General features: G+C 33.8%; 1 protein-coding gene across 1 annotated transcript in view; it reads right to left on the bottom strand.

Annotated features, from left to right (window-relative positions):
• Positions 1 to 1,738: 1,738 nt before the first annotated feature.
• LOC115885983 overlaps positions 1,739 to 25,048 on the bottom strand; it is a 35,997-nt gene continuing 12,687 nt past the window's right edge. The window contains exons 7-13 of the mRNA XM_030905016.1: positions 20,447 to 20,564; positions 16,893 to 17,111; positions 13,688 to 13,912; positions 10,737 to 11,226; positions 8,911 to 9,308; positions 6,509 to 6,879; positions 1,739 to 4,004 (exon numbers count right to left, since the gene is read on the bottom strand). Coding sequence (XP_030760876.1) covers positions 3,831 to 4,004; positions 6,509 to 6,879; positions 8,911 to 9,308; positions 10,737 to 11,226; positions 13,688 to 13,912; positions 16,893 to 17,111; positions 20,447 to 20,564 — 1,995 coding nt within the window. The 3' untranslated portion in view covers positions 1,739 to 3,830. The remainder of the gene's footprint in view (positions 4,005 to 6,508; positions 6,880 to 8,910; positions 9,309 to 10,736; positions 11,227 to 13,687; positions 13,913 to 16,892; positions 17,112 to 20,446; positions 20,565 to 25,048) is intronic.

Here is a 25,048-nt window from a genome sequence, read left to right on the forward strand (position 1 = left end):
CCGAAACCCGTTTTCCGATATCTCTAATAGATTTCGAGTTATTTGAGAAAATCTACAAAAGACATATTTTTCTCTGTTTTTCGAAAGATTTAACACCAAATATCTGTGGAACAAAAGGTGTGAATCTCAAAAACGATACCATTTTTGTAAAGTACACATTCGGCGCTACAACATATTACGAAATAAGCAAAATCGATTTTCCAACATTTTTCTAAAAAGTCCTCGGCACCCCCCTGTCGATTTTGTCAAAAATCGAAATCTCTCAGATCGCTACTAAAATATGCTCACTAATAGAATTGAATGCCGAAAACCGTTTTCCGATATCTCTAAAAGATTTCGAGTTATTTGAGAAAATCTACAAAAGGAATATTTTTTTCTGTTTTTCGAAACATTTAACACCAAATATCTGTGCGAACGAAAAAGGTGTGAATCTCAAAAACGATACCATTTTTGTAAAGTACACATTCGGCGCTACAACATATTACGAAATAAGCAAAATCGATTTTCCAAAATTTTATGTATAGTGATACTGATAGTTCATTTTATGTAGAATTGAATGCCGAAAACCGTTTTCCGATATCTCTAACATATTTCGAGTTATTTGAGAAAATCTACAAAAGGAATATTTTTTTCTGTTTTTCGAAACATTTAACACCAAATATCTCTGGAACAAAAGGTGTGAACCTCAAAAATAATACCATTTTTGCAAAGTACACATTCGGCACTACAACATATTACGAAATAAGCAAAATCGATTTTCCAAAATTTTTCAAAAAAAATCCTCGGCACCTCCCTGTCGATTTTGTCAAAAACCGAAATCTCTCAGATCGCAACTAAAATATGCTCACTGATAGTTCATTTTATGTAGAATTGAATGCCGAAAACCGTTTTCCGATATCTCTAACAGATTTCGAGTTATTTGAGAAAATCTACAAAAGAAATATTTTTCTCCGTTTTTCGAAACATTTAACACCAAATATCTGTGCGAACGAAAAAGGTGTGAATCTCAAAAACGATACCATTTTTGTAAAGTACATATTCAGCGCTACAACATATTACGAAATAAGCAAAATCGATTTTCCAAAATTTTTCATACATTTCACGTTACATTATAGCATGCATTTTAAAAATCTCAACCAAAGCTTGTAAACATTAAACATATTTAAGCCTTATAACAAATTCCTTATATTGTGTCCAAGGATCCAAAAATGAAATAAAATACCGGGTGTTCCATCAGAAAAAATATAACTTTGGTGTGGATCTTAGTTCTGAAACACCTTGTATACTTCAAAATAATTTTAAATTGTGCGCATTGCCTCCCCACACATACCCATAAAATATTTTGTTTCTACATCTTTCCATTTTCGTATAATCAACCGAGGCGAATGAAATGCACCACCCTGTATGATCATAAAATTTATGTAAACTATAATTAGATTTTCTATGATTTTTATTAGCAGGCAATATATTTTTCGACAAAGTTATTAAAGAATTCAGCTGGCAACAGGAAAATCTACATATATAAAATGCTAATGTTTATCTGTGTCGTCTCTACTGAAGTAACGACTTGGTCTAGAAAGTTGTTTTTTTTACTAAAAGATAGTTAATTGGCTCTTCTAAAAACTGTCGTCGCCGGATTTTTTGTTTTTCGTTTAATTTAAAAAAAATAAGTATTTTTTTCCTGATGTCGTGGCGGATGCGCCAGGCTTCATCTAGTACATTCATAAAAAAACAAAAATATACTTGGAACGAAGATTATATTTAACAATCAATTATCACATACAGATTATTATATATACGAAAGGTTTACCACCAACAAAAAGTAGAATAGCCTATCCTCAAAAATCAATTACAGCTACATTACGGTTAGAAATACCAAATACCTGCTCTTAAATCTACTTCTATACCATATTACCAGAATATAGGTAAGTGGTATAACTCCTTGTATCACACTAATAAAAATAAAAGCACACCTCAAACATCTCGGTAATTTTTTTTCAGCAATTAGTTGTAATATTATATTAACCACGTCGATATAAAATAAAACTATCAAACATCAAGTGCAAAAAGGACACTTCTAAAATATCCAACAGATTAAACTGGTCAAAGTGAGCCACGAAAGAACCCAATAGCTGTGCACAACATTATAAAAAGAGTTTGTGCCACACGACTAACTCCGGGAATTTTTAAGTTATCACATCGTCAGGCTTACAAGAAATGTGTGTCTCTCTTCTCATTTAATTGAAAAAATACCATAATCTTTTGAGTGACACACTTGTATCTCAATTATTGAAGTTAAGGCGTTTACTAACATGGCGTTTTCTAACTATAGGCGAGTTTTCGCGTTTACCTGGTTACGAAATTCATAATCTAGTTACTAGTAACCGCGTTTACGCAGTGTTTTATATTTCTGGTAATGAAATTTGGCAACGTCGATACTTCTAACCTGGTTACGATTTTCGTGACCTAGCTCGAAAGCCGGTCACGTTCTCTGGTTACAAGCAGTATTGTCAGATTTTTGAAATTCAAGGCGCCAAATCAGTTCTAAAAAAGCACCAAAAAGCGCAAATCAGTACAATAAACAAATTTAACCAGTCCAAAACTTATCCAAGTGATAGTATTGGTTGATAACATGATAACTATGGTTAAAAAATCTGCATCCATTATTTTATGGTTAAGACTGCTCGTATACGTAGTAGCTAGCGGTCTGTAATTTGGTGTAATCTGGTAAATGAGTCGGGCTATCATAGCCGGGTATATAACTCTAAATTTTGACTTATGAATTATTTAATTACATAAAATTACAAAAAAATGACAACAATTTACTGTGACAAAATATTGTCGGGAAAAAAAGAAATTCATCAACATAATCTCTAATCTCTAGAATTTTAGAAAATTAAAAACGCTCAATCTAGAAAATTAAAAACGCCCAATTTGCACTTTGGGCTTTTTATTTTTTTTCTGGCGCATATAAAGTCTGATAAGCGCCCAATCTGGCCACACTGCCATAGATAAGCCAGACTGGTGGCAACAGAAGGCGTTTTGGCGTTAGGTGTCAGTCATCCTAACTATATTTGAAATCAGTAACCAGTTCGTTACCACAAATGTTAACCCATTCCGTAACCTGGTAAACGCGAAAACTCGTCTTTCAGAAACAGGTTTTGTTTTGGAAATCAAAACATCTCTCTCTCTCTCTCTATCTATCTATCTCAATCTAGAAAATTAAAAACGCCCAATTTGCACTTTGGGCTTTTTATTTTTTTTTCTGGCGCAAATAAAGTCTGAAAAGCGCCCAATCTGGCCACACTGCCATAGATAAGCCAGACTGGTGGCAACAGAAGGCGTTTTGGCGTTAGGTATCAGTCATCCTAACCATATTTGAAATCAGTAACCAGTTCGTTACCACAGATGTTAACCCATTCCGTAACTATCTCGTAATCTCTCTCTCTCTCTCTCTTCCTCCCTCCCTCTCTCCCCCTCTCCCCCTTGAGAAAACGAACAGACTTTATTATTTTTCGAGATAAAAATACTAAATCGCTAACGCCAGATTTTGTTCATTTTGGTGCCTCATAACTTTCAAAACAAGATAGAATTATTGAAAAAACTTTTAACCGCCACTGAATAAACCTGGCCTACTTGACAAGTTGATTTTACCAAGAACTTCTACGTTAAATGCACGGGTAATACTTGATTATAACAGAGGGTGCTAACTTAAACTAAGAGTAATGAAATATAATATACTATATATGTTTAAATTAAAAATATATGTTTTTCTGGAAAGAAAAAAACTTTAAAAATCTAACGAAGTATAATATTATGTATGTATGAATTTATTGAACCAATTCGGCCACGACTCTGTTCAAATCGTCATCGTAACGCGCCAAAAGTGTGGCGTTCAGATCGCGGTTCCAGAAGCCCATCTCTGCCAAAGCCTGCAAATTGACCTCTCTGGGACTTTGGGTGTTGTTGCTGACCCAATGACCGTTCACCCATTGTCCTGGAGCCTGAAATTAAAAGCCATAGTTATAGCCGCTTCCTTATTATTATAAAAGTTGGATGATACAAGTATACAAGGTGTCTCAAAATTTCGTGGACATAGAACTACTACGTATTTTTGGAATCAAAATGAGTTCATTGGACACATTTACCTTTATACAAAAGTGCTTCGTTTGTCCGCTAGAGGGTATCAAACTTGAAAAAAATAAACAGAAGAATTTTTTTTTAATTTTAGAATTTTCACAAATTATACTTTCTAACACTTTTAGAATAATTATATACTAATTGTTGCGTTTACTCGCCATTTAAACCCGTGTATTTGTATGTGTTCGTTATTTACGATATTCTCGGCCGGTGACAGCACCGGCGGAGAATGCACCAAGCCTATACAAATTTGCTTCGTTTGTCCGCTAGAGGGCATCAAACTTTAAAATAATAAACACATTTTTTCAGATATTTTAAGAACCGTTATTCCTATTTGAATGAGATTTTGGGTGTCTATGTTTTGCTAAGGCTTTAACATTTGACTGTCACAAAAATCAAGAAAAAGTACGGGATGGGTAAAAACTACCCCCGCGCCTACATAAATTTTAGTAAATAGCGGGTTTAGTCGTTTAGGTTAGGTTAGGTTGTAAGACACCCTGATTGAGACACCCCTGTATAACGCATATAATGGACTCGAGGGGACCGACCTTAGTTTTATAAGAAAGCAAATTAAAAACCGTATGATTAACAAAAAACTGGAGTCCAGTTGGTTTGGAAATGACGATCGATGACATTTCCCATATAATTTTACATATAAAATGACAACGATCTTCATTTCATAGCCATCGCTGACGCCGTTTTTTTATCATTTGTTGTACATACACAATAATTATCAAATTGTGTTTTAAGCGTGGGTTGACATGCATCTCTCACCGTTAATTTTTTAGCAATTTTAATGGTTTATTTCAAAAATTACAGCATACACTTAACTGATGATAGGTGTGACGGACGATATGGATTTTTTTTCATGCTTTTGTCACTTTTGACATTTTTATCAAACATAGATATTTTTTAAAGTCATAAAAAATGTGTAGGTAAATACAAACCTACACATTTTTTATGACTTACTGCAAACTATATAATCGAACTGGAATTAATTTATTAAACATAGTTCAGTAAAAATAATATTGAAATGTTTTTTTTCCGCGCTAATAACATAATAACAATCAAATTAACAAAACAACAATTTTAAACTTATATTTTGAAGTTTTAATGTCATGGTTTGGCATTTTATGTGGAGGCTACAAAAAGTTTCTCATAATTTTCCGAATATTAAAAAATTATATTTTGGATTGGATTTGATCCAAATCTGTTCTTAGTGAGCGTCTATGTCCAAAAGGAGTAACTATACCAATTTTCAGCTCAATTTGCCGTGTAGTTTTGGAGATACCGTGATGAGTCAGTAAGTGCCAAATCGCTTTTATTTTTAAAATGTAGATAATATAGAGATAAAAATCAGTGTATATGTTACAGTAAAAGTTGGAAATCAGTGATTGTTAACAATTAGGTACTAGTAAAAGCTCACATTCACTGATTTGCTAAGATTACACCAGTAAAAGTTCCAACATCTATTTTTGAAACCAACTTTTACTAGTGGACGATAACAGTGAGTTTGAAAGATTCAGTTAGCGCGGTTGCCACATGTTGTAAATATAAGGATAAATAACGAAACTTGAATAATAAGCAATATAGGGATAACATTAAATTGGGCTAAACGTTAGCAACATTGACAGACATCTGGCGTAAATTCGCTTTGTTTGTGGTTATGTATAACTGTTTTGTTATAGTAGTAAAAAGTGCTGTGCGGTATTTTCCCTATGGAAGAAATTTTCTGTCAAAAATTATGGTAAACTAGGTATTCGCAAAAATGCAATAGTGCTTGTTTTTCATTTTTGCAAAGATTTTTTCATTCAATGCAAGAGAAAAAGATATTAAGGAACCTAATGACTATGAACTTATGAAACGATATGATTGAAGTAGCGCGTTTGAATAACTCCCATTGAAGAAAATTCGGGCATACTTTATTTTGTCCACGATGAAGAACTTCATTAAAAAAACTTGTACCAATAAGTAATTTTATGTTTATGAATATTATGTGTCGCTATTTTCTATAATTTTTAATAAATATACTAAAGAAGTAAATTGTAATTTTAAGATATGTGGATCAACTTAAATATTGAGGTGATCTAATATTCTTAAAAGTTTAGTTGTTCTTCCCACCAACATTCTTCCTCGCCGCACTCGCCCTGTACAATAGAATAACTTTTACTGGCAACCTTTAGTAAATGTTACTTTCACTAGTGAATGTTAGAAATTACTAGGCAAAGTCGACAAATCTCTTTAAAATTCCAGATTGATTGGTTCAATGCGTAACTGCTAGCATTTCCTAGTGAATGTTAACAATCACTGAATTTCCGACTTTCACTGTAACATATACAAGGATTACGTTGCTATGGGGTATATTTACCTGTTGCGGATTAATCATGTGGCTGATTACCGATCTGGCGGTGTTGATAGCCGAAGAAGCGACGTTTACGGCCCCGTTCACAATGGTTTCGGGCAGAATGTGCACCTGCGCGGGATTTTCCACTGCCGAAGATGGTTGTTGAACCACTCGAGCGTGGGTCGTGTTTTCGTCTTGTACCGGTACGTCTTTGGGCTGTTCTACGGGTGCCGACGGTACCTCCTCAACTATTCTAGTGCAGACATAATTTTCTGGTACCGGTATATCTATGGGGAGGGTTTGTTGGTAGTTGGGCACATGATCCATTTCGCTGAATGGGTTGGTGGCGGGCGGTGTTGAAGTACCAGTGGACGGTGGAGCTCGAGCAACTGTGCCTGAAACAAATACAGTTTATTAAGCAGGGAGCAAAAAAATCAAGATTTATTAAAAATTTTTTTTATTTAATCAGATTTTGTTTTATTTTAATCAATTTGCTGTTTAAATCAGATTTCCAACTAATTAACCGCCTTATTTCCAGTTAAAGTCCTATCCTAAATGACTAAAGTGTGATTTTCATGCGTCCGTTATCCGTTGATACGATGGTCCGACGGCGCGGAGCTCTGATTGGTCATAGCATTTTCGCGCCACTTTTCATCCGTAATTTTTTTACTCCAGCCTGTCAACGGACAAAGATCGTACGATAACGGACGTTTTGACACTTTTTTGACAAATTTAATAATATAATAACCTTTAAAATATAATAATACAAGAGCTAGCGACGTCGGGAAAACGAGAATTTTAAGAAGGCTAGTTTTTTTATACAGGGTGGTTCGAACTGTATTCCGGAAACTTCGGCAACATATTCTGCAAATAAAAATAAGTAAAAACGTTCGTATAAATGTATGTCCTAAAATGCTTAGTTTCGGAAATACAGGGTGTAGAAATTTCATTTTATTTCGATTTTTTCCAAATAATTTCTGCAGTAACGTCAATATTTGGATGAAAATTGGTGTTTGAGAGTTTTTTGACATGATAAAATTTTGATGCTATGAATGCTGCTTGTAGGGGGCGCCACCTACATATTTTTTAACTGGTTTGAAGACTAATAACTTTTCGTCCATACCTGTATAAAACTACTGAGTCAAAAACACTACGATTAATTGTTAATGGTTCTCGAGATATTTGGAATCGAAATTATCAATACCTTTCATCATTAACCGAAATTAAACATGTTGACTAAATAGTTATTAGACTGAAATCATAAATTCAAAATGTTTTTGTGCCAAAAGTTCAACACAAACTGTTTTATCATTGTTTTTTCGCAGAAAAATTTATGATTAATTTAAAAAAATAAAAATTTCCCAAATTTAATATTTCAGTCAAATAACTATATACTCAACGTGTTTATTTTTTGTCAATAATGACATGTATTGACTATTTCCACTCTAAGTATCTAGAGGACGGCTGCTCGTAGCCGATTTTTACCAAGAGACATTTTTACGTAAAAAGTCACGAAAATGTGTATTTTTTCACTCAGTAGTTTTATACAGGTAGGGACAAAACGTTATTACTCTTCAAAACAGTTAAAACACATGTAAGTGGCGTTCTCTACAAATATTAGTCATATTGACATCAAAATCCCAAATTTCTCTTGTCAAAAAACTCTCAGGCACCAATTTTCCAAGAAATAAAAATTAAACTTCTACACCTTGTATCTCCGAAACTAAACATTTTAGGACATACATTTATAGCAACTTTTTTACTTATTTTTTTCTGCAGTATATGTATATGTAATACAGTGCGGACCACCCTGTATACTGTATATCTTTTGCTATGCTTTTGCTCTTGTGCTCTCCTGACATGGGTGCCGGTAGACTACTTGGTTCACTACTGCGCATCATATATGTACAGGGTATCCCATTTTCGTGTAGTTTATGGGATTTCTCGTTTATGAGTAGAGATACAATGATGAGATTTTCACACTACTTTGGTACCTTTTTATGAAACTAAATATGCTACACATATGTTTGTCCTAGCCTCCTAGCCGTATTTGTGATGCACAGTAGTGAACAGATGTTGAATACAAATATGATGCGCAGTAGTAAATGCAAAGTCTACCAGAAGCCAGACGGTCCACACTCTGTTCAGGAGGGCATAATAAGATATATTAAAGAACCAGCTTTCTTAAAATTCTCTCTCGAAAACGTTGCTGGCTCTTAGACTATAAGAAAAACAGCGAAATCGGTATGGAAATGAAAATATAAAATGACACTAGTCACAAGCAAATCGTATATCCGACGAACGGAGGCATGAAAATGCAATAAATTTAAAAACTGCGCAAATTCAACCAATAAAATCAAGCTCTGTTCGATATTTTATATGTATTTATAATTCTGTGACTTGTGTTTCACTTTTAACCAACTCACCTTCCTCTAGTATAGGATTATCAGGATTGTTAACGTTCAACGTGGGATAGATCACCTCGTATCCGGGCACTTCCAGGGGGAAAACGAACAGTTTCCTTCGCTCCTGTTTCTGCGCCTGCGCGTTCACCTCGGAAAAGCAGGACCCCGCGGCCGAACAGTGGCTGGTGTAGTTGTTCGCCTCGAAGTAGTCGCTGCGCAGATCGTTCTGGGAACCACCGAGCCCCTTCACGGTCATGTCTATCGGACTATTCGAGGTTTTTTCCTCGTTTTTGGCCGGTTGCGATGTTGAAGGGGTCTTGGTTGAGGCGGCGCCATCCGTGGTATTGCCGGCGGCGTCATCGGCGCCGATTGTTGAAGCCGTTGATGAAGTGGGTTTAGGACTGGAACTCTCGTTGGACCTAGGTTAGAAAAAAAATAGTGTCAAATAATAGCTGTTTTTTTTTGGGTTATAACTGTTTTTTCTCATTTTTTATATCTTCATTTTTCGACCCCCTTTGTATCTTGGTTATCTTGCAAAATATTAAAAAGGTAAAAACTGTGTCTGGTAGAGTTTTTCACGTACAATCCAGAGACGTAATTAGAGTAAGATCCCAGAGCGATCAGACATAACTTATTTTCACAAGAATGAAACCTTGGGCTCTCAGTAGTGCTCTCGTGTGCTTTGAATTCCGACGTGTTTGTGGGGTTCGCCCTGTGTCACCTTGGCAGATACCAGGTGAGAATGGTAAATAAAGAAATAAATGAACTATCTATTTTTAGATATGTTATTAAGACAGCTATCATAAAGTTATATTTAATCAGACAGATTGTAACGACCAAACATCCTCTAAACACAAAAATTATTTACCGGTGACTATGAGCGCGGGAGAAATGCGTTTCTTTTTTTTTCATATGTTTTTTGCGTATGAGTAAAGTATTTAAATATTTTAAAAATACTTACTGCTTTCGATTTAATATTTTTGCATCGCTATTTAAATAAGATTAGTTGTAAAAGTGAAAACAATATATACTTATGGAGCCGATCGGCCGACTATTTCATTGCATGTGAGCGCGGCTCCATAAGAATTATATTGGTTACAAATCTGCAACTAAATAGTCGACCGACTAAGAATTGCATGTCACCTCCAGGCTTATTTTCCAATAGTTCCTTTTACAGTATCCAAACTATCCAAAAACGTGAGAGAATTCAAGGTGTCTTGTTTTTCAAATTAATATTTTTTTTAGAAAATATGCGATAATTGTTCTGAGTAGTTAGATATGCAATAAATTAATTTACTTTAATAATTATTAATTATTACTTTAATAAAAAAGCTCATCTTAATTAAATAGAGATGCAAAAATATTAAATCAAAAGCAGAAAGTGTTTTTAAAATATTTAAATACTTTACTCAGAAGCGCATAGTTCTCCCGCGCTCATAGTCACGGCTAATTAATTTTGTGTTTAGAGGATGTTTGGTCATTACAATCTGTCTGACTGATTAAGTATAACTTTATAATAACTATCTTAATAACATATGTAAAAATCAGACATGTAAAAATAAGTAAAATTCATTTATTTCCTTTAGTTGCTTCCGACGACTGAAAGAGATAAACTTTCCGAAACGTTAAGCGTTATTTTTGTCCATTAGACAAATTTGTTTATTAGTCCGTTGGATTAACGCAGCAGTGTTTGGTTTGGTAAAAATAACAAAAAATAACTATTTTATTTTGTAGATTTTCTTGCAGTGGCGAAATACCCATATAGGAATTTTTTGGAGAGATGAATCCGCCACATAGGTATATACATTTTTTATAATCGTATTGTTTTAATTTTAATCAAAACTTACTCTATAACCACTCCCACTGGTTTACTCTCCCCAGGCTGTTTCTCCAAAGCATTGGCCGCGTCCACCACTTCCGATTTCAGGATATTCTTCGGAATGAGCACCTTCTGCCCGTCCACGTGCACGTAAATGAACCCTTCCTTGACCTGGTCGTCCTTGGGCACAGTGATCACCACCACGTTGTCCAGGTCTTCGTCGCGCAGCTTGATACTGTTGCCCGACGAGCCGGAGGCGCGACTCTCATTGTTGTTGTCGTCGAAACTGCCGCCAGAAACTGCCTTCGACATTTTCGGCGTGGACGAGGTGCGGGGCAGGTCGGTGGTGGCCTGAGTGCGCCAAACTTTGCCTTCACCTTTGGAGGGGGCGGGTGGGTCGCCGTCCACCACGAAACATTGGGGAACGGGAACCAGGACGAATTCGTCTTTGAAGCTGTTCTTGGAGGAGCTGTAGCCGGCCAGGAGGCTCTCGCTCAGGTTCTCGTCGTCGCTAGAATCTGAAATTCACACAGTGATTTAGTTTATACAGTTGAGATGAACCGCCTAAGGGTGGGGACCCGTTAAACTAACTCTCTTCAGTTTTGAACGATATAAATGTGGCGTGTTTTGAATGTATTAAACTATAAACCTAGGTATGAGGACAGTTTCTATATTATTATTATTTCTCTTTTATTAAAGTTCAGGACAGCATAGTTAGATTCTCTGGAATAGTGATCGGGGTTTTCTCTGCCGTGCTCTTTTAGTCGTGAATTCCAGGCAGAGTATGGCAATCCATTCATTTCATTTAATAAAATAAGTAGGACTATTTACAAATTTAGTGTTTCATTTACATGACTTATTCTCCTCAAATTTCCCAAAATATTCCTTCTGTCGAAGCGCATCCGAGGTAATCACAATAAAAAAAAATATTTAACACAGCGTATGTTCCTGTCGTTCATTTAAATTGTTTGTTATATACAGTTGGCCGTATATTACCTCTTCAATTTTGTTGACAAACTTGAGTTGTTACACTGCACATGTACGATTCAAGATAATTACACCGCACATACGAAGTTTATTTCAATTTTCTCAAAAAAAGACGGTATATAAAATGTATGCTCTTCAAGAAATTTTTTTTATAATTTCTTGTAATCTAGTACTCTCTATCTCTAACTATCTTTGTGAAATATGGTACGCATATTGTATGCTGTAAAGGCGGAATTACATTACTATTAGGGCTGTAACGAGCCTTGTTTTTTAACTTGACCGAGTACCGAGTACTCGGCTAAAGGTAATGGCCGAGTACCTAGTACTCGGCTGCCGAGTAGTCTTAACAGTTATGCGACCTTTATCAATATATACTAATTATACTATACACCATTACATAATATTATATTTTATAAATAATATAAATATAAATATATAATTTAACATTAAAGAAAGCTAGTTAAAATTTCCGCAATTCCCCGGCCTTAAACCAATGATCTTGTTTGTTTTGTATATGATTGGCGAGCGACTGGGATTCCCCGACTACAAACCAATGACCTGGTGTATTTTTGCTTATGGAGATATTGTTTTATTCTGTGGTTCCCCATGCAAACTGATATTTCTAATGTGCTGGATTCTGAATTGATTCGTTTAAGGTGCGGTGGCGACGTTGATTTTGTTTTAAGCAAAACTTATATGTGTAACTAATTTAAAAGTCAAATAAATTCAAACAATTAATAATACCCTTTAAAGTTATATTAAAATGAGTGACAGTGCTGACCTCTTTTAGATTATAAGTATTAAATTATTATTTCACTGTGTTTGTGTTATTACTTATACTTATTATTATTACTTTGCTAAAATACATTAATTAAAGTTATGAATGAATAACTTTTTCTTTATTTTATTATTTGCCACTGTGAGTCATTTCTATCTGTTTTGGATATGCATAAATGGATTGTTTCTATTACTATACTTTACTCGGCCTACTCGGCCGAGTAAGGCCGAGCACCAAGTACATATTACCCGGTTAAAATTCTGGCCGAGCACCGAACTACTTGGTACTCGGTGCAGCCCTAATTACTATCACGTCACGTGAATTCATGTGAACACACATGAGCAGTAAATTTGATGAGACGGATGTTTTGCATTTATTTTATTAATCAACACATCAAGGGTGAACACATTATTGTCACTTGGGGGATTCATGTGAAATTACGTGATATTGCGAGTTGTTTCGCGCTCAAATATTCTGTTTTAACATCAATTTCGTGAGGCGTGAAAACGTGAGGGTTGGAAAATGGAAGAAATTCTAATAGAAAAAGTGCGTTTACACGAGGTGCTTTACAATAACTGATGCAACAAATTACTCTTATTTCAAATTAATGTCATGAACCCCATATCCTAGTTTTAATATGTTTAATATTATCAGCAACCACAAGCAAACCACACGCGTTTTCTAAATCTTCTTCAAACTCAGAAGATGAAGATGAAGAACTATTTATTTGATTCATTATTACGTTAAGTATAGGACCTAAGTTGTTAAACTTGAGAAGAACGCTGAACGAACGAGAAATGGCTTTCGGTTCATAATAAAATGCGCATAATATGAAAAAAAAAACGACGTGATACTAAAGCGGTTCCTTTAAACCACACGTGAACTTACTTTTACTGTGTTAGCATGTGAACTCACGTGACATGACAGTAATGTAATTCCGCCTTAAGGTGCATTTTCTCTCTCTATGGCTCACGTGACGTTTATACAGGGCGTTTCTCTAGGTTATTGTAAAAACGTATGTTCACGAAAGATTTACCACGCTGTATTTCAAAAGTTAAGACGTTTGGAAAATATGTTCAGATGAAGTTCATTAAAAAACATTAAATACTCTAAACCCTATTTACATAGAAATAAATTTTTAACATTTTTTTTTCAAAAGAAGTTAAAAAAAATAAAAATGCAAACAACCAAACGAAACCAACGATAGTACTTACTTGTATCAGAATCTTCATTTTCGTCAAAACTAATATGATCAACGTTTTCAGATACCTCACAAACCAATTCTTCTGTAATAGTTTTCACAACACTGTCTTCATCTTTCTTCTGATCATTTTGCAAAGATTTGTATAATGAAGCCAGAGCTTCAGCAGATTTGGACGAATCGCTGGATTTTCTTTGTGCTGGGTCTCCATTAGTCCCCTTTAAAAACTCTTCAAAACCTAAATGAAAGTAAGTAATTTATAGTTTTATAAAATCTGAACAACTGTTCTGGGCCCGAATTCTGGAACTTCGACATATAAAACATTACGCTTTCAAAGCGGTAAGCAGAAGTATTTGATTAGCCGAACGCCAAGCAGTCGATTTTGATATTCTCGTTGCCGTGCGAATTGTTTCGTAGATACGCGTTGGGCACATATTGGCAGCATCGCAATTTCTCAGGTTTCTAATAGTTTACTAATCGTCAAATATGAATAAAACAATAAAACAGGGAAAAATGTCAATGTTACGTGAATTGCATAACCTACTGTTGAGGTATGTCAACCTATTTTTCTATGGGTATGTCATTACTCTTATTATACGAGGGAGACGTTGAACACCCTTCTCAGCATTTTCGATGTTTTGAACAATATTTATAGCTGCCAAGTCGTAAATTATCAATTACCCTTATTGAGAAACTTATAGAAGAAATAAGTTTCACTAGAGAGCAAGAGAACGCACAAAATCACAATTTTTTCTATTTTTACTGACAGTTCGACAAGGAAAACGATCCGATTAAGGTAACCCTTTTCAAATCGCTTAGCGCAACGGGTAAAGACGCTAAGCGCGTCAGATGAAAATACCCAAATCGGTAGTTAAGTGCGTGCTAAGCGAAAAATAACGTAATATACGCTGATAGTCTAAAAGCGCTTAGCGTTTTCAAAGTTACAGAATACGGGTCCAGGTCTTTTTTCAATATTTTGTAAGCTAACTCTCCTTTTTGAATATAGTGATAAGCGGTAGCGTGATTATAACATTATTACGCTTATTATGACACTTTAACTGTCAAAGTTGTCAAAATAGCGCCTCTCCTTGGATAAAAAGATTAAGGAAGCATATCAAAAAAGTTAAATGTACCGCGATGACAGATTAATATGACTGACTTAAATTCCGGTTTATCAATGCCGTTCTAATTTTATTTAAAATACACGTGTAAAAACATAATGTAGCTGTAGATTCAATAATTGGCTGGATTTGATTTTTGTTGTCTATAAATGTTATTAGATATTAAAATGTGTTATAATTATTTAGTACTGAAACACGTATGTCAAACTGACGTACCCTAATAATTATTTTTGACAAGTAGTAAATAAAAGCAAAAATTAAAGAAAAACTATACAGGGTGTCCCAGAAATAAGTGCAAGTATTTTAACTGGTAGTATAGTTCAATGAGGTTTTTTTGCGAAATTTTTTTTTGAAAATTCGACATTTTTTGAAAAAAATTTTGGATTTTTTTTTAGTTTTTAGTTAAAAAACACAATTTCTTGATATGGCAACATAGGTATTAGATTAAATTTACAAGAAAGAAACTCCAGAAAAGAACCAGTGGTTCTCAAAATTTTAGCAAAAAATATATTTTTTAAAAATTTTTAAAGTAAAATAACTCCGTTATTTTGGACTTATTTGAAAAACAATAAAGAGAAAATATGTTTCTTTTATCGAGACCACCCCTTAAAATACTTGCACCTATTTTTGGGACACCCTGTTTAATTAGTTAATTATAAGTAAATTTCAAAACTTGTTGGTTATTTGACTTATATCGCTCAATTTTTGGCCGAGATCTATCGCACGCTGCACAAATAATTGGGGTAATAAAAATAATAGTGGGTAGTAATAATGGGTATAAAAATTTTACGTTTTCAAACTTCAAAAAGGCATTTAAAAAAAACATATCAAAACATATTGTATTTATTCAATATTTTTGTTGTCATATTCATACATTTTAAATTTTTGTATAGTTCACCTGCGTCTGCTTGCGACGAACTTTATTTTATAATACTTTTCAGATGGAGTAAAATTGATAAGCAATGCCGATCTAGTTAATACTTGGCTTGATCATAAGGACAAGAACTCAAAATTATTTGTATTTCAAAAAATGTGTTCTTTATTAGATATTGATGAACCTTCCAGTCAAATGAGACACCACTTGTGCCTGAAAAAGCCCACTATGTTGGAGCGAAACGTCGCATAAAAAAGTTTCCATCTTTCAATTTATTATAAAACCTCATACCCAAGAAAAGGAGAAAATAATATATGGATATCGTCTATTAAAGAGGTAACTATTAACATCCGAACCCCTCATACCAACAAAAAGAACAGTAACAACGCGAAAAAGTAACATATTAGAAAATGATGTACAGAAATATCTTATATGTGAGGATACTTCATCTACCTATGATTTGGATACTATAAATTTGGAAGATTCTGTCAGCAGTGATTCTTCTGAATCAGAGTAGTTACAATCTATGCATTTTGTTGTCCTAAAGTAAATTTATAGTATCTTAAGTTTTTTTTTAAATTAAATATAACATTGTTTCTTTTTCATTAAAGAAAAACATTTTTATCTTATATTAGGCTTATATTGTAGGAATCATGTTCTAATGTTATTTCAATTCTTTTTTATCACAGGGATTTATTTAATACTTATACCGTTTTCATACTATAAATTATTATTTCCTTAGATGGAACACAGCTCCAACATTTTTATTATTTATAAGATTTTTTTCATAAACGTGGGACTAAGGACATCATCATTTAGTACAATGAGAGTACTCATCATTTGTGTCAAATAAACCTAGTTTGAGAATAAATTGCCTACAATAAAAGAGAAGTTTTGCATTTTTGTCCTCTAGAGCCATATGTTCGAAGCACTGTGCGACCTCTGAGCAAAACAAATTATGGAATAATAATATTAAATAATATAAAATAAGTGCAGAAAAGCCCAACAAATCCGCAAAATTTCAAATCAAATTCAAATGTGCCAATTGAAAGGTCAAACAGTCAAGTAAGGGGGCTAACAATGTCAATTCTGTATTACTTCTATGTCAATTCCGTATTACTCCTTCTTTCATCTTTTTATTCAAAGTTAATACCGCCATATCGTTATCTCCCAAATAAGTAAATACTAATAAAAAGATGTCATTTAATACACCATAGACTTACGTGCCAAAGCTACAGCTTCGTCAGGAATAAAACCATAGGTAGGAGCGGACGCGTTTTCAGGTTTGAAGTCAAGGTTGGTGGGTGCGTTCGACGTTGCCAGAACGGATCGGTTTCCTTTCAGATCGAACGGGTCGACGACGACTTGGCAACCAAGCCAGTGGCCGAAACGACGCCTGTCGTGCATAAATTGCCAGTAGCATTCATATTTGCCGCTTTGACCTGAAAACATGACAGTTATAGTAGAGACCAACAAAATTTGCATTCACATAATACTATTTCTTATTAAATATCATCTTTTAGTCGGGAAAAAATGGTTATAGATGCTACTACCATTTATTATGAAATTATCTAAGTAATATTTACTAATTTGATGAAATGCATACTTAAATATGCGAACTTTCAGTTTTTCTTATTATCAGTAAGCAAAAAAACAAAGTTGTTATGATTTAAATATTTTGTTTAAAAATGAGTGTTTTAAAAGTTTTAAAACGCCATTACTTGTTTTAAATAATACTTAATTTACTCTATAAAACTCCGTTTGGTGTGTGTTATTTTTTCAATAAAAAATAAGAAAAAGAACTCTCAACTATTTAATAAAAAGAAAAACAATTATAGAAAAGGAATAAGAAACAAAGTAATCACCTAAACCTAATATGCATATAAAAAATCGTTCAGCTCATTATAACAGAAAAAATTGGCGCCCGAAGGCACGTACAGCCGCCCATACTAAAATATATTAATAACAAGTTGGTAGGCAGTTCTTTTAGTTTCAAAGTAAAGGAATTTTTCCAATTTTGGTCCGCGGTTATTTCCCCTATCCGCCACCTAAGGTCGCGTCCGATAGGAGTTTCGAGTTCTCCACACTGATTTTCTCAAAAACGGACTACGGAAACACGGAATATCTCAAAAACTGCAACATTGGCTGATTTTGATGTTATTACAAATTTTGTTGCAAATATTATTCCTAATCTTAAATTGAAAACCGCGTTTCGCTAGCTACTGTAATTTAGGAATTACGATTTTTTAAAATTTTTAACCCCCTCCCATACCTATTTCTAACCCCCTCCCACTACCAACCCCCCACCCCCACCAAAAACTGATGGCCAGATTCTCGGGTGCCACAGTATTTTTGTGCCAAATTTGATTAAAATCGGTTAAGCGGTTTTTGAGTTATCGTGTTACAGACGGACAGACAGACAGACAGACATCAAGAAAATATTTTGTATTTAGGTCATTGATGACCTAAATAACTCATTTTGAGTGAAATTAAAAAAAACTTTTTTTGCCGATCTTAAGAGCCTACCACACCTGTTGGTATGGTCATCAGAGTTGGGTTAAAAGTACCCAACTCTGATCACAAAACTGATTAGAAACATTGTACTTAATCGCTTAAAATCGTGCTTAAAGCAATAAGAACTGTTTGAAACCTTAAAATTAAAATATACAGGGTTGTTCACCACATACGACACGGAGTATTGTAGCTAAACGATTAGATTTTTACAAATTGTAAGTTTTGGGTTCGTTGAAGGACTATTAGAGCTACAATTTAAAAATATTTTTACAAGATACAGTGTCCCAAATAAATAAAAAAATATCAAAGTTGTATTTTTTTAAATAAAACACCCTGTATATTATTACATTTTTAGTTTCTACGATTAAAATAAAGGTAAATTTGATAAAGGTTTATTATACTTAAACCTTACCGTTTTTGAAATATTTTCAATTTTGTGAAATTGAAGTTAAAATTTTAAGGCTTCATTTCTCCAAGGGTATCAAAGTTTTTAATACTAAATATTTACTGAAGTTTATTTATTGATCAGTTATTGTGTTGCAATAACAAAAATTATACTACCTTATACAGAGTGTCTAAAATTTTATTTTAAATAATTACTAGCTTTAAACGGCAATAACTTGTTTAATTTAAATGGAAAACCCTGTATATTTTATGAGAATCAGATGCACAATTTAATTGTCTATCAAATTGTATTATACCATTTTTTACCTATAGCTTCAAGTTTCCGTAGAAAATGCATTTTCTTGTAATTTTAATTCATTTATCAATATACCATGGAATACTGGCATTTTAGATTATTTTTAAAGATGTACAGATACTAATATTGTTGATATAGTTTGTTTATTTCATTAAAAAATAAAAAAAACTGTTTAAATATTTCTTAAAGAGGACCAATTAATATGATTCCAGTATTCAAACTACATTAATTGACTGTTTGCCTTGATTAATAATAATTGCTCCAAAAACTAAAAAACTTAATTTTTTATGTTTATTAAACAGTGTGGTAAAAAGTAACACCTTAGAAATGATATTTCGTTTTTTGACAAATGCTTATTTGTAACAACAGAGACATTCATTTTCATAACTTATTATTATTTTGATTTCTGATTTAAATCCACATTTATTTAGAATAATTTATTCACGAACATAATTAAGTATGTAATTAATTAGTATTTGGGCGGAAATAATGGTAGTATATTTAATTAATGGTATACTTTTTATGAAGATTTTGAATGCAAAATTTACTTTTTGCATACAAATGGGCTAGTAATATTATCATTTTGTTAAAAACCATAATATTACTAGCCTGTACATTTTGTACATTTGTTGCTTTAAAAACAATCTAAAATGTCAATATTCCATGGGTATATTGATAAATGAGGTCTAAATTATAAGGAAATGCATTTTCTACGAAAACTTGAAGGGATAGGTAAAAAGTGGTATGATACAATTTGATAGACAATTAAATTATGCATCTGATTCTCCTAAAATATACAGGACGTTCCATTTAAATTAAACAAGTTATTGCCGTTTAAAGCTAGTAATTATTTAAAATAAAATTTTAGACACTCTGTATAAGGTAGTATAATTTTTATTATTGCAACACAATAACTGATCAATAAATAAACTTCAGTAAATATTTAGTATTAAAAACTTTGATACCCTTGGAGAAATGAAGCCTTAAAATGTTTACTGTAATTTCACAAAATTGAAAATATTTCAAAAACGGTAAGTACCAAACCAAACCAAACCAAACCAAAACGGTAAGGTTTAAGTGTGATGTACCTTACTAAAATTTACCTTTATTTCAATTGTAGAATCTAAAAAGAGAATAATATACAGGGTGTTCCATTTAAAAAAATACAACTATAGGATTTTTTACTTATTTGGGACACTCTGTATCTTGTAAAAATATTTTTAAATTGTAGCTCTAATAGTCCTTCAACGAACCCAAAATTTACAATTTGTAAAAATCTAATCGTTTAGCTACAATACTCCGTGTCGTATGTGGTGAACAACCCTGTATATATTTTGTTTAAAAATAAAAAAAATGTTTTTTTCACCCCGCTCTAATTCATGTAACGATTAAATTGATCAATTACAAAAAAATTAACAGTAGACTTTAGTCAAAAAAACGATCAGAAAATTGCAAGCCTAAATAAATCACCCATGGTAATCTTTGGCTAGACAATTCCACTAATTAATTTTGATAATTAGATTAAAATTAATTCTATTTCTAAAATTAACGATTTAAAAGTACCGGGAATATGAAGACAAACTGAGATAGTTCCTTTTTCTCCTGGTTTCAATGGTGGTACCGAAATCACTTTGTCAACTGGTTCCAATGATTTGGATCCCCATGTATAATGAAGTTGGGTCTGAAATTATAGGAAAAAAAAACAAATTAAAGCAATTTAAAATTTGAGCTCAGATTATATAAAAATGTGAGTTAAAAAAAAGAAGTTAAAAGTCTGGAAACGGAAAAGTTGAATATCCTTAAATTACATATTTTATTTATTAAAAAAACTAAAAAGTGAGTCATAACCATTTATCAGATTAAATATCTAAGCAATTGTATCACAAAATTAAGATTCTCGTAATTTAACAATACATTTATTTTAATCTCAACTATAGATGAATGAATCATCCTTATTTATTATCTTTTTTTCAAAAATATTAATATGATTAATCATTCTACTTTCAGTTACCATAATTTTTCTATAAAGTTCAACAGACACCACTTATTAAGGAAATAGTAGCTGATAAAAATAAAAAAAATTACACACTATATGACTAGACTTAATTATACAATAATGTGACGTAATTTTATTACATATATGTAATTTAATAAAATTTTATGTCTTGCCAAATTAATTATTATTATCGGATGTTCAATTAAAATAGTCCAGGTTTAATTTGCAAAATTCCAACACCCTCTATTCTGTATAATAGTATTATCAACTCTGATGTATTTTGTATTAAAACTATTTTCTACCTATATTAATTAAATGTCTAGTCTCAATTAATTAAGCACCACTTTGTTTAAAAAAATATTAGTCATACCCATTCATATTACATTTGTATTGTGTTCAACACTAACTGATTAGAATATTTTTAATTGTAGGTACGTGCGTATGAAAAACTTTGAACTTTAACCACCAAAAAATGATTAATAATAAACGAACTTATTTTGCATTTGAAATGTAAAAATTGTATGGCGGTTAACTTTTTAATTTTCTATAACTATTTAGCCTATTCAGCTAAAATAACTAAGGACGTATTTATCGACAATGTTAGTTTCAGATATTGTGAAAAATTGTCATGGAAAGAGAGACTCAACACAGTAGAACTTTGTTTTATTTTTATAGAAGTATGGTGCCAAAACCTGAAAAATTTTTGTATAAGTTTGAAGAAAAAATATAAAAAACTTAGTATTTATAAGCTCGTTAACTAGTTTCCTGATTATATATTTTGACATGGACAATACATACAGGGTGACCCATCGAAAACGTTCCGCAAGGCATAACGGCCAGGGTAATTTTTTTTTTCAGAAAATTCAAAAACACGTCAATTTTGTTTGTGAGGGGGACAACTTTTGCCCCAAAAATTATTGCAAAATCTTCAACCCTCTAAGCGGGGGTGTCATCCCCCGATTTTTTCAAATGGGAAGGGGGTCAAGCGGTACCGTAATGAAAAGGGCTTTCTATTCTCTATACTTTCCTGCTTCGTTTTTGAAGATCGGTCGATTCGTTGGGAAAATATGAAGGATTGAAATTTGAAAAGTTTTTTAAACATTTATCAGAATAAATGATAAGGATAAATTCCTTCGACCAATTTGCTGTTTTTTCTTATTATTTCTAGATGTTTGCAATCGAGTTGCGCAGATATTCAATGAACGCCATCCTGACAAACACCTTTATGGCAAAATTGTTCGCCAGTTAGTAGCAAAATTTCGCGAAACTGGTTCCGTTATGAATAAAAAGAGGCAGAGGGAAAATCCTGTAGTAAATGAGGCTATGGAGGTATTCGTATTGGGCCAAGTTGCCATGGACAGTATTCTGAGTACAAGAAAATTAGCCAATAAGACCGGCGGGAATCGTACCGTAAGTTTCCAAACGATATTAAAAAAACACAAGTTCCACCCGTACAAAATTCAGTTGGTACAAGAACTCAACGAAGACGATTTTGATCGTTGCTTGCAATTTTGTGAAGCTATGAGTGAACGAGTGGCGAATGATAATAATTTCCTATTTAATGTGTGTTTTCGGGATGAGGATACTTTCTTTTTGAATGGTGTAGTTAATCGGCACAACTGTCGGTACTGGGCTGAGGACAACCCCAGGGTTTTTCACGAGGTGCACACACAAAACCCTCAGAAATTGAACGTGTGGGCTGGTATTTTTGGAAATTCTATTGTAGGTCAGTTTAACGATATTGAGAAAAACTTCAACGTATAAGTCACAGAACAGCTATCTAGCAACTACCGCACCTGATCGTTCAACGTTGTGGCAAGTGAAAAAATGCGTAAACATCTATAAATAATAAGAAAAAATAGTAAATTGGTCGAATTTACCCTTAATTATCATTTACTCTGATAAATGCTTAAATAAACTTTTCAAATTTCAATCCTTCATATTTTCTCAATGACTGGACCGATTTTCAAAAACGAAGCGGGAAAGTATAGAGAATATAAAGCTCTTTTCATTGCGGTGCCACTTGACCCCCCTTCCCATTTGAAAAAAGTTGGGGGATGACACCCCCGCTTAGAGGATTGAAGATTTTGCAATTATTTTTGGGGCAAAAGTTGTCCCCCTCACAAACAAAATTGACGTGTTTTTGGATTTTTTGAAAAAAGAAATACACTGGCCGTTATGCCTTGCGGAACGTTTTCGATGGGCCACCCTGTATACAATACATATATGTATAATCTTTTAAACAAATGTGTAGGACTGTTTACTTAAAAAAAGTAAACGTTTTACTTAAGGTCTGTCAAACCAAGATTGGGCTACCTACCGGTATAAGCTCACGCAATACAATAAAGAAATTAGAAAAGCCAAAAGGAATTCATGGAGAAAGTTTTGCGAGGAAATTACAGATGTCCCGGCATGCTCTCGTATCCATAAAGTCCTGGCAAAAGATGGGGCAACCATCAAGGAAATAGGTTTCATTAAGAAAGCTGATGGCACTTATACAGAAACTAAAGAGGAAAGTCTTAAAGAATTAATAAAAGTTCACTTTCCGGCCTCGCTAATTCTGAGGGACTCTACTAGGCAAACCAACCTAGACCCAAGGCTGGCCAGGCCAAGGCCTGTGGATTGGAAAATTGCCACAGAAGTTACCAGACCAAGTAGAATTAGATGGGCAATAAATAAATTCCAGCCGTATAAATCTCCGGGTACAGACGGTATATATCCCATACTATTACAGATGGGAATAGAGGAATTAATACCTCACATATGTAAGATTCTCAAAGCTAGCCTGGCATGGGGAGTCATACCAGAAAGATGGCAAAAGGTTAAGGTCATATATCTTCCTAAGGTAGGCAAGGTATCGGACTTTACACCAAAGTCATATAGACCGATAAGCCTATCCTCCTTCCTACTGAAAACGCTAGAGAGGCTCTTGGATAGGTTTTTAAGGGACGAAGTGCTAAGGGATAGTCCCCTAAGCAATCGTCAATATGCATACCAACCAGGTAAATCCACGGATGCTGCATTAGATGATTTAAATAGGCTTATTTCAAAGTCGATAGAGGACAAAGAAATAGCAATGGCCGCTTTTTTAGATATTGAGGGAGCATTCAATAATGCTACTACCGATTCACTAGTAAATGCAATGAGTAGAAGAGGTACACCTGCAGTGGTATGTAGATGGATAAGGCTTAGAAAACAGGATAGTGACGTCCACTCTGGGGCAAGCTACTATCAAAGCAGTAGCGGGTGGAGGTTGTCCACAGGGAGGAGTGTTATCTCCTCTACTTTGGGCAACCTTGGTAGATGACCTCCTCAACGAACTGTCCACACAAGGTTTTTATTGCCTAGGATATGCAGACGACATCGTAATTGTGGTCAGAGGCAAGTTTGCTGGTATGATATCAGAAAGAATGCAGACAGCCCTAAACAAAGTTGACAAGTGGTGCAAACAAGAGAGACTGACAGTCAATGCTCAGAAAACACAAATTGTCAATTTTACAAAAAAGATAGCACCAAAAGGCCTAAAACCACCAGTGCTAGGAGAAACGGATATTACATTTGCCAAAGAAACAAAGTATCTTCGGATATTTTTTGATCAAAGGCTTACATGGAATACTCACATAGCGAAAGCAACACAGAGGGCTGCCATCTCTTTAGGTAGGTGCAGAAGGATGTGTGGAAAAAACTGGGGACTTAACCCTAAAATGACTCTATGGCTATACACAAGGGTAATAAGACCCATGATAACCTACGGGTCGATGGCGTGGTGGACAAAGACATCGCAAGTCGGTGCGGTAAGGCTGTTAAGTTCCACACAAAGGCTTGCGTGCCTGTGTATAACTGGGGCCATAAAAACCACTCCTACAAATGCGATGGAAGTCTTGTTGAACTTACCACCACTACATATTTTCATACAAGGCGAAGCCAGATCTGTCATGCACAGGTTAATTCACGGTCAGCAGCACATAAGCCAAACGCATAGTGCTGCAAACCAGAAGCTAATCGAAGAGCTAAAAGCAGACAAAGTATTGGGATTACCAATTGATGCAACATCTACTAGGTATAGCTTCAACAACAAATTTAATATAACCATACCAGGAAGGAAGACTGGAGTAAAGGTGTACCCATTCAAGCTGAGGTCAACCTTCCAGGCAGACGGCAAAAACGTC

The sequence above is a fragment of the Sitophilus oryzae genome, unplaced genomic scaffold, assembly GCF_002938485.1.
Source record: "Sitophilus oryzae breed Bouriz unplaced genomic scaffold, Soryzae_2.0 scaffold_465_pilon_pilon, whole genome shotgun sequence".
NCBI lineage: Eukaryota > Metazoa > Arthropoda > Insecta > Coleoptera > Curculionidae > Sitophilus > Sitophilus oryzae.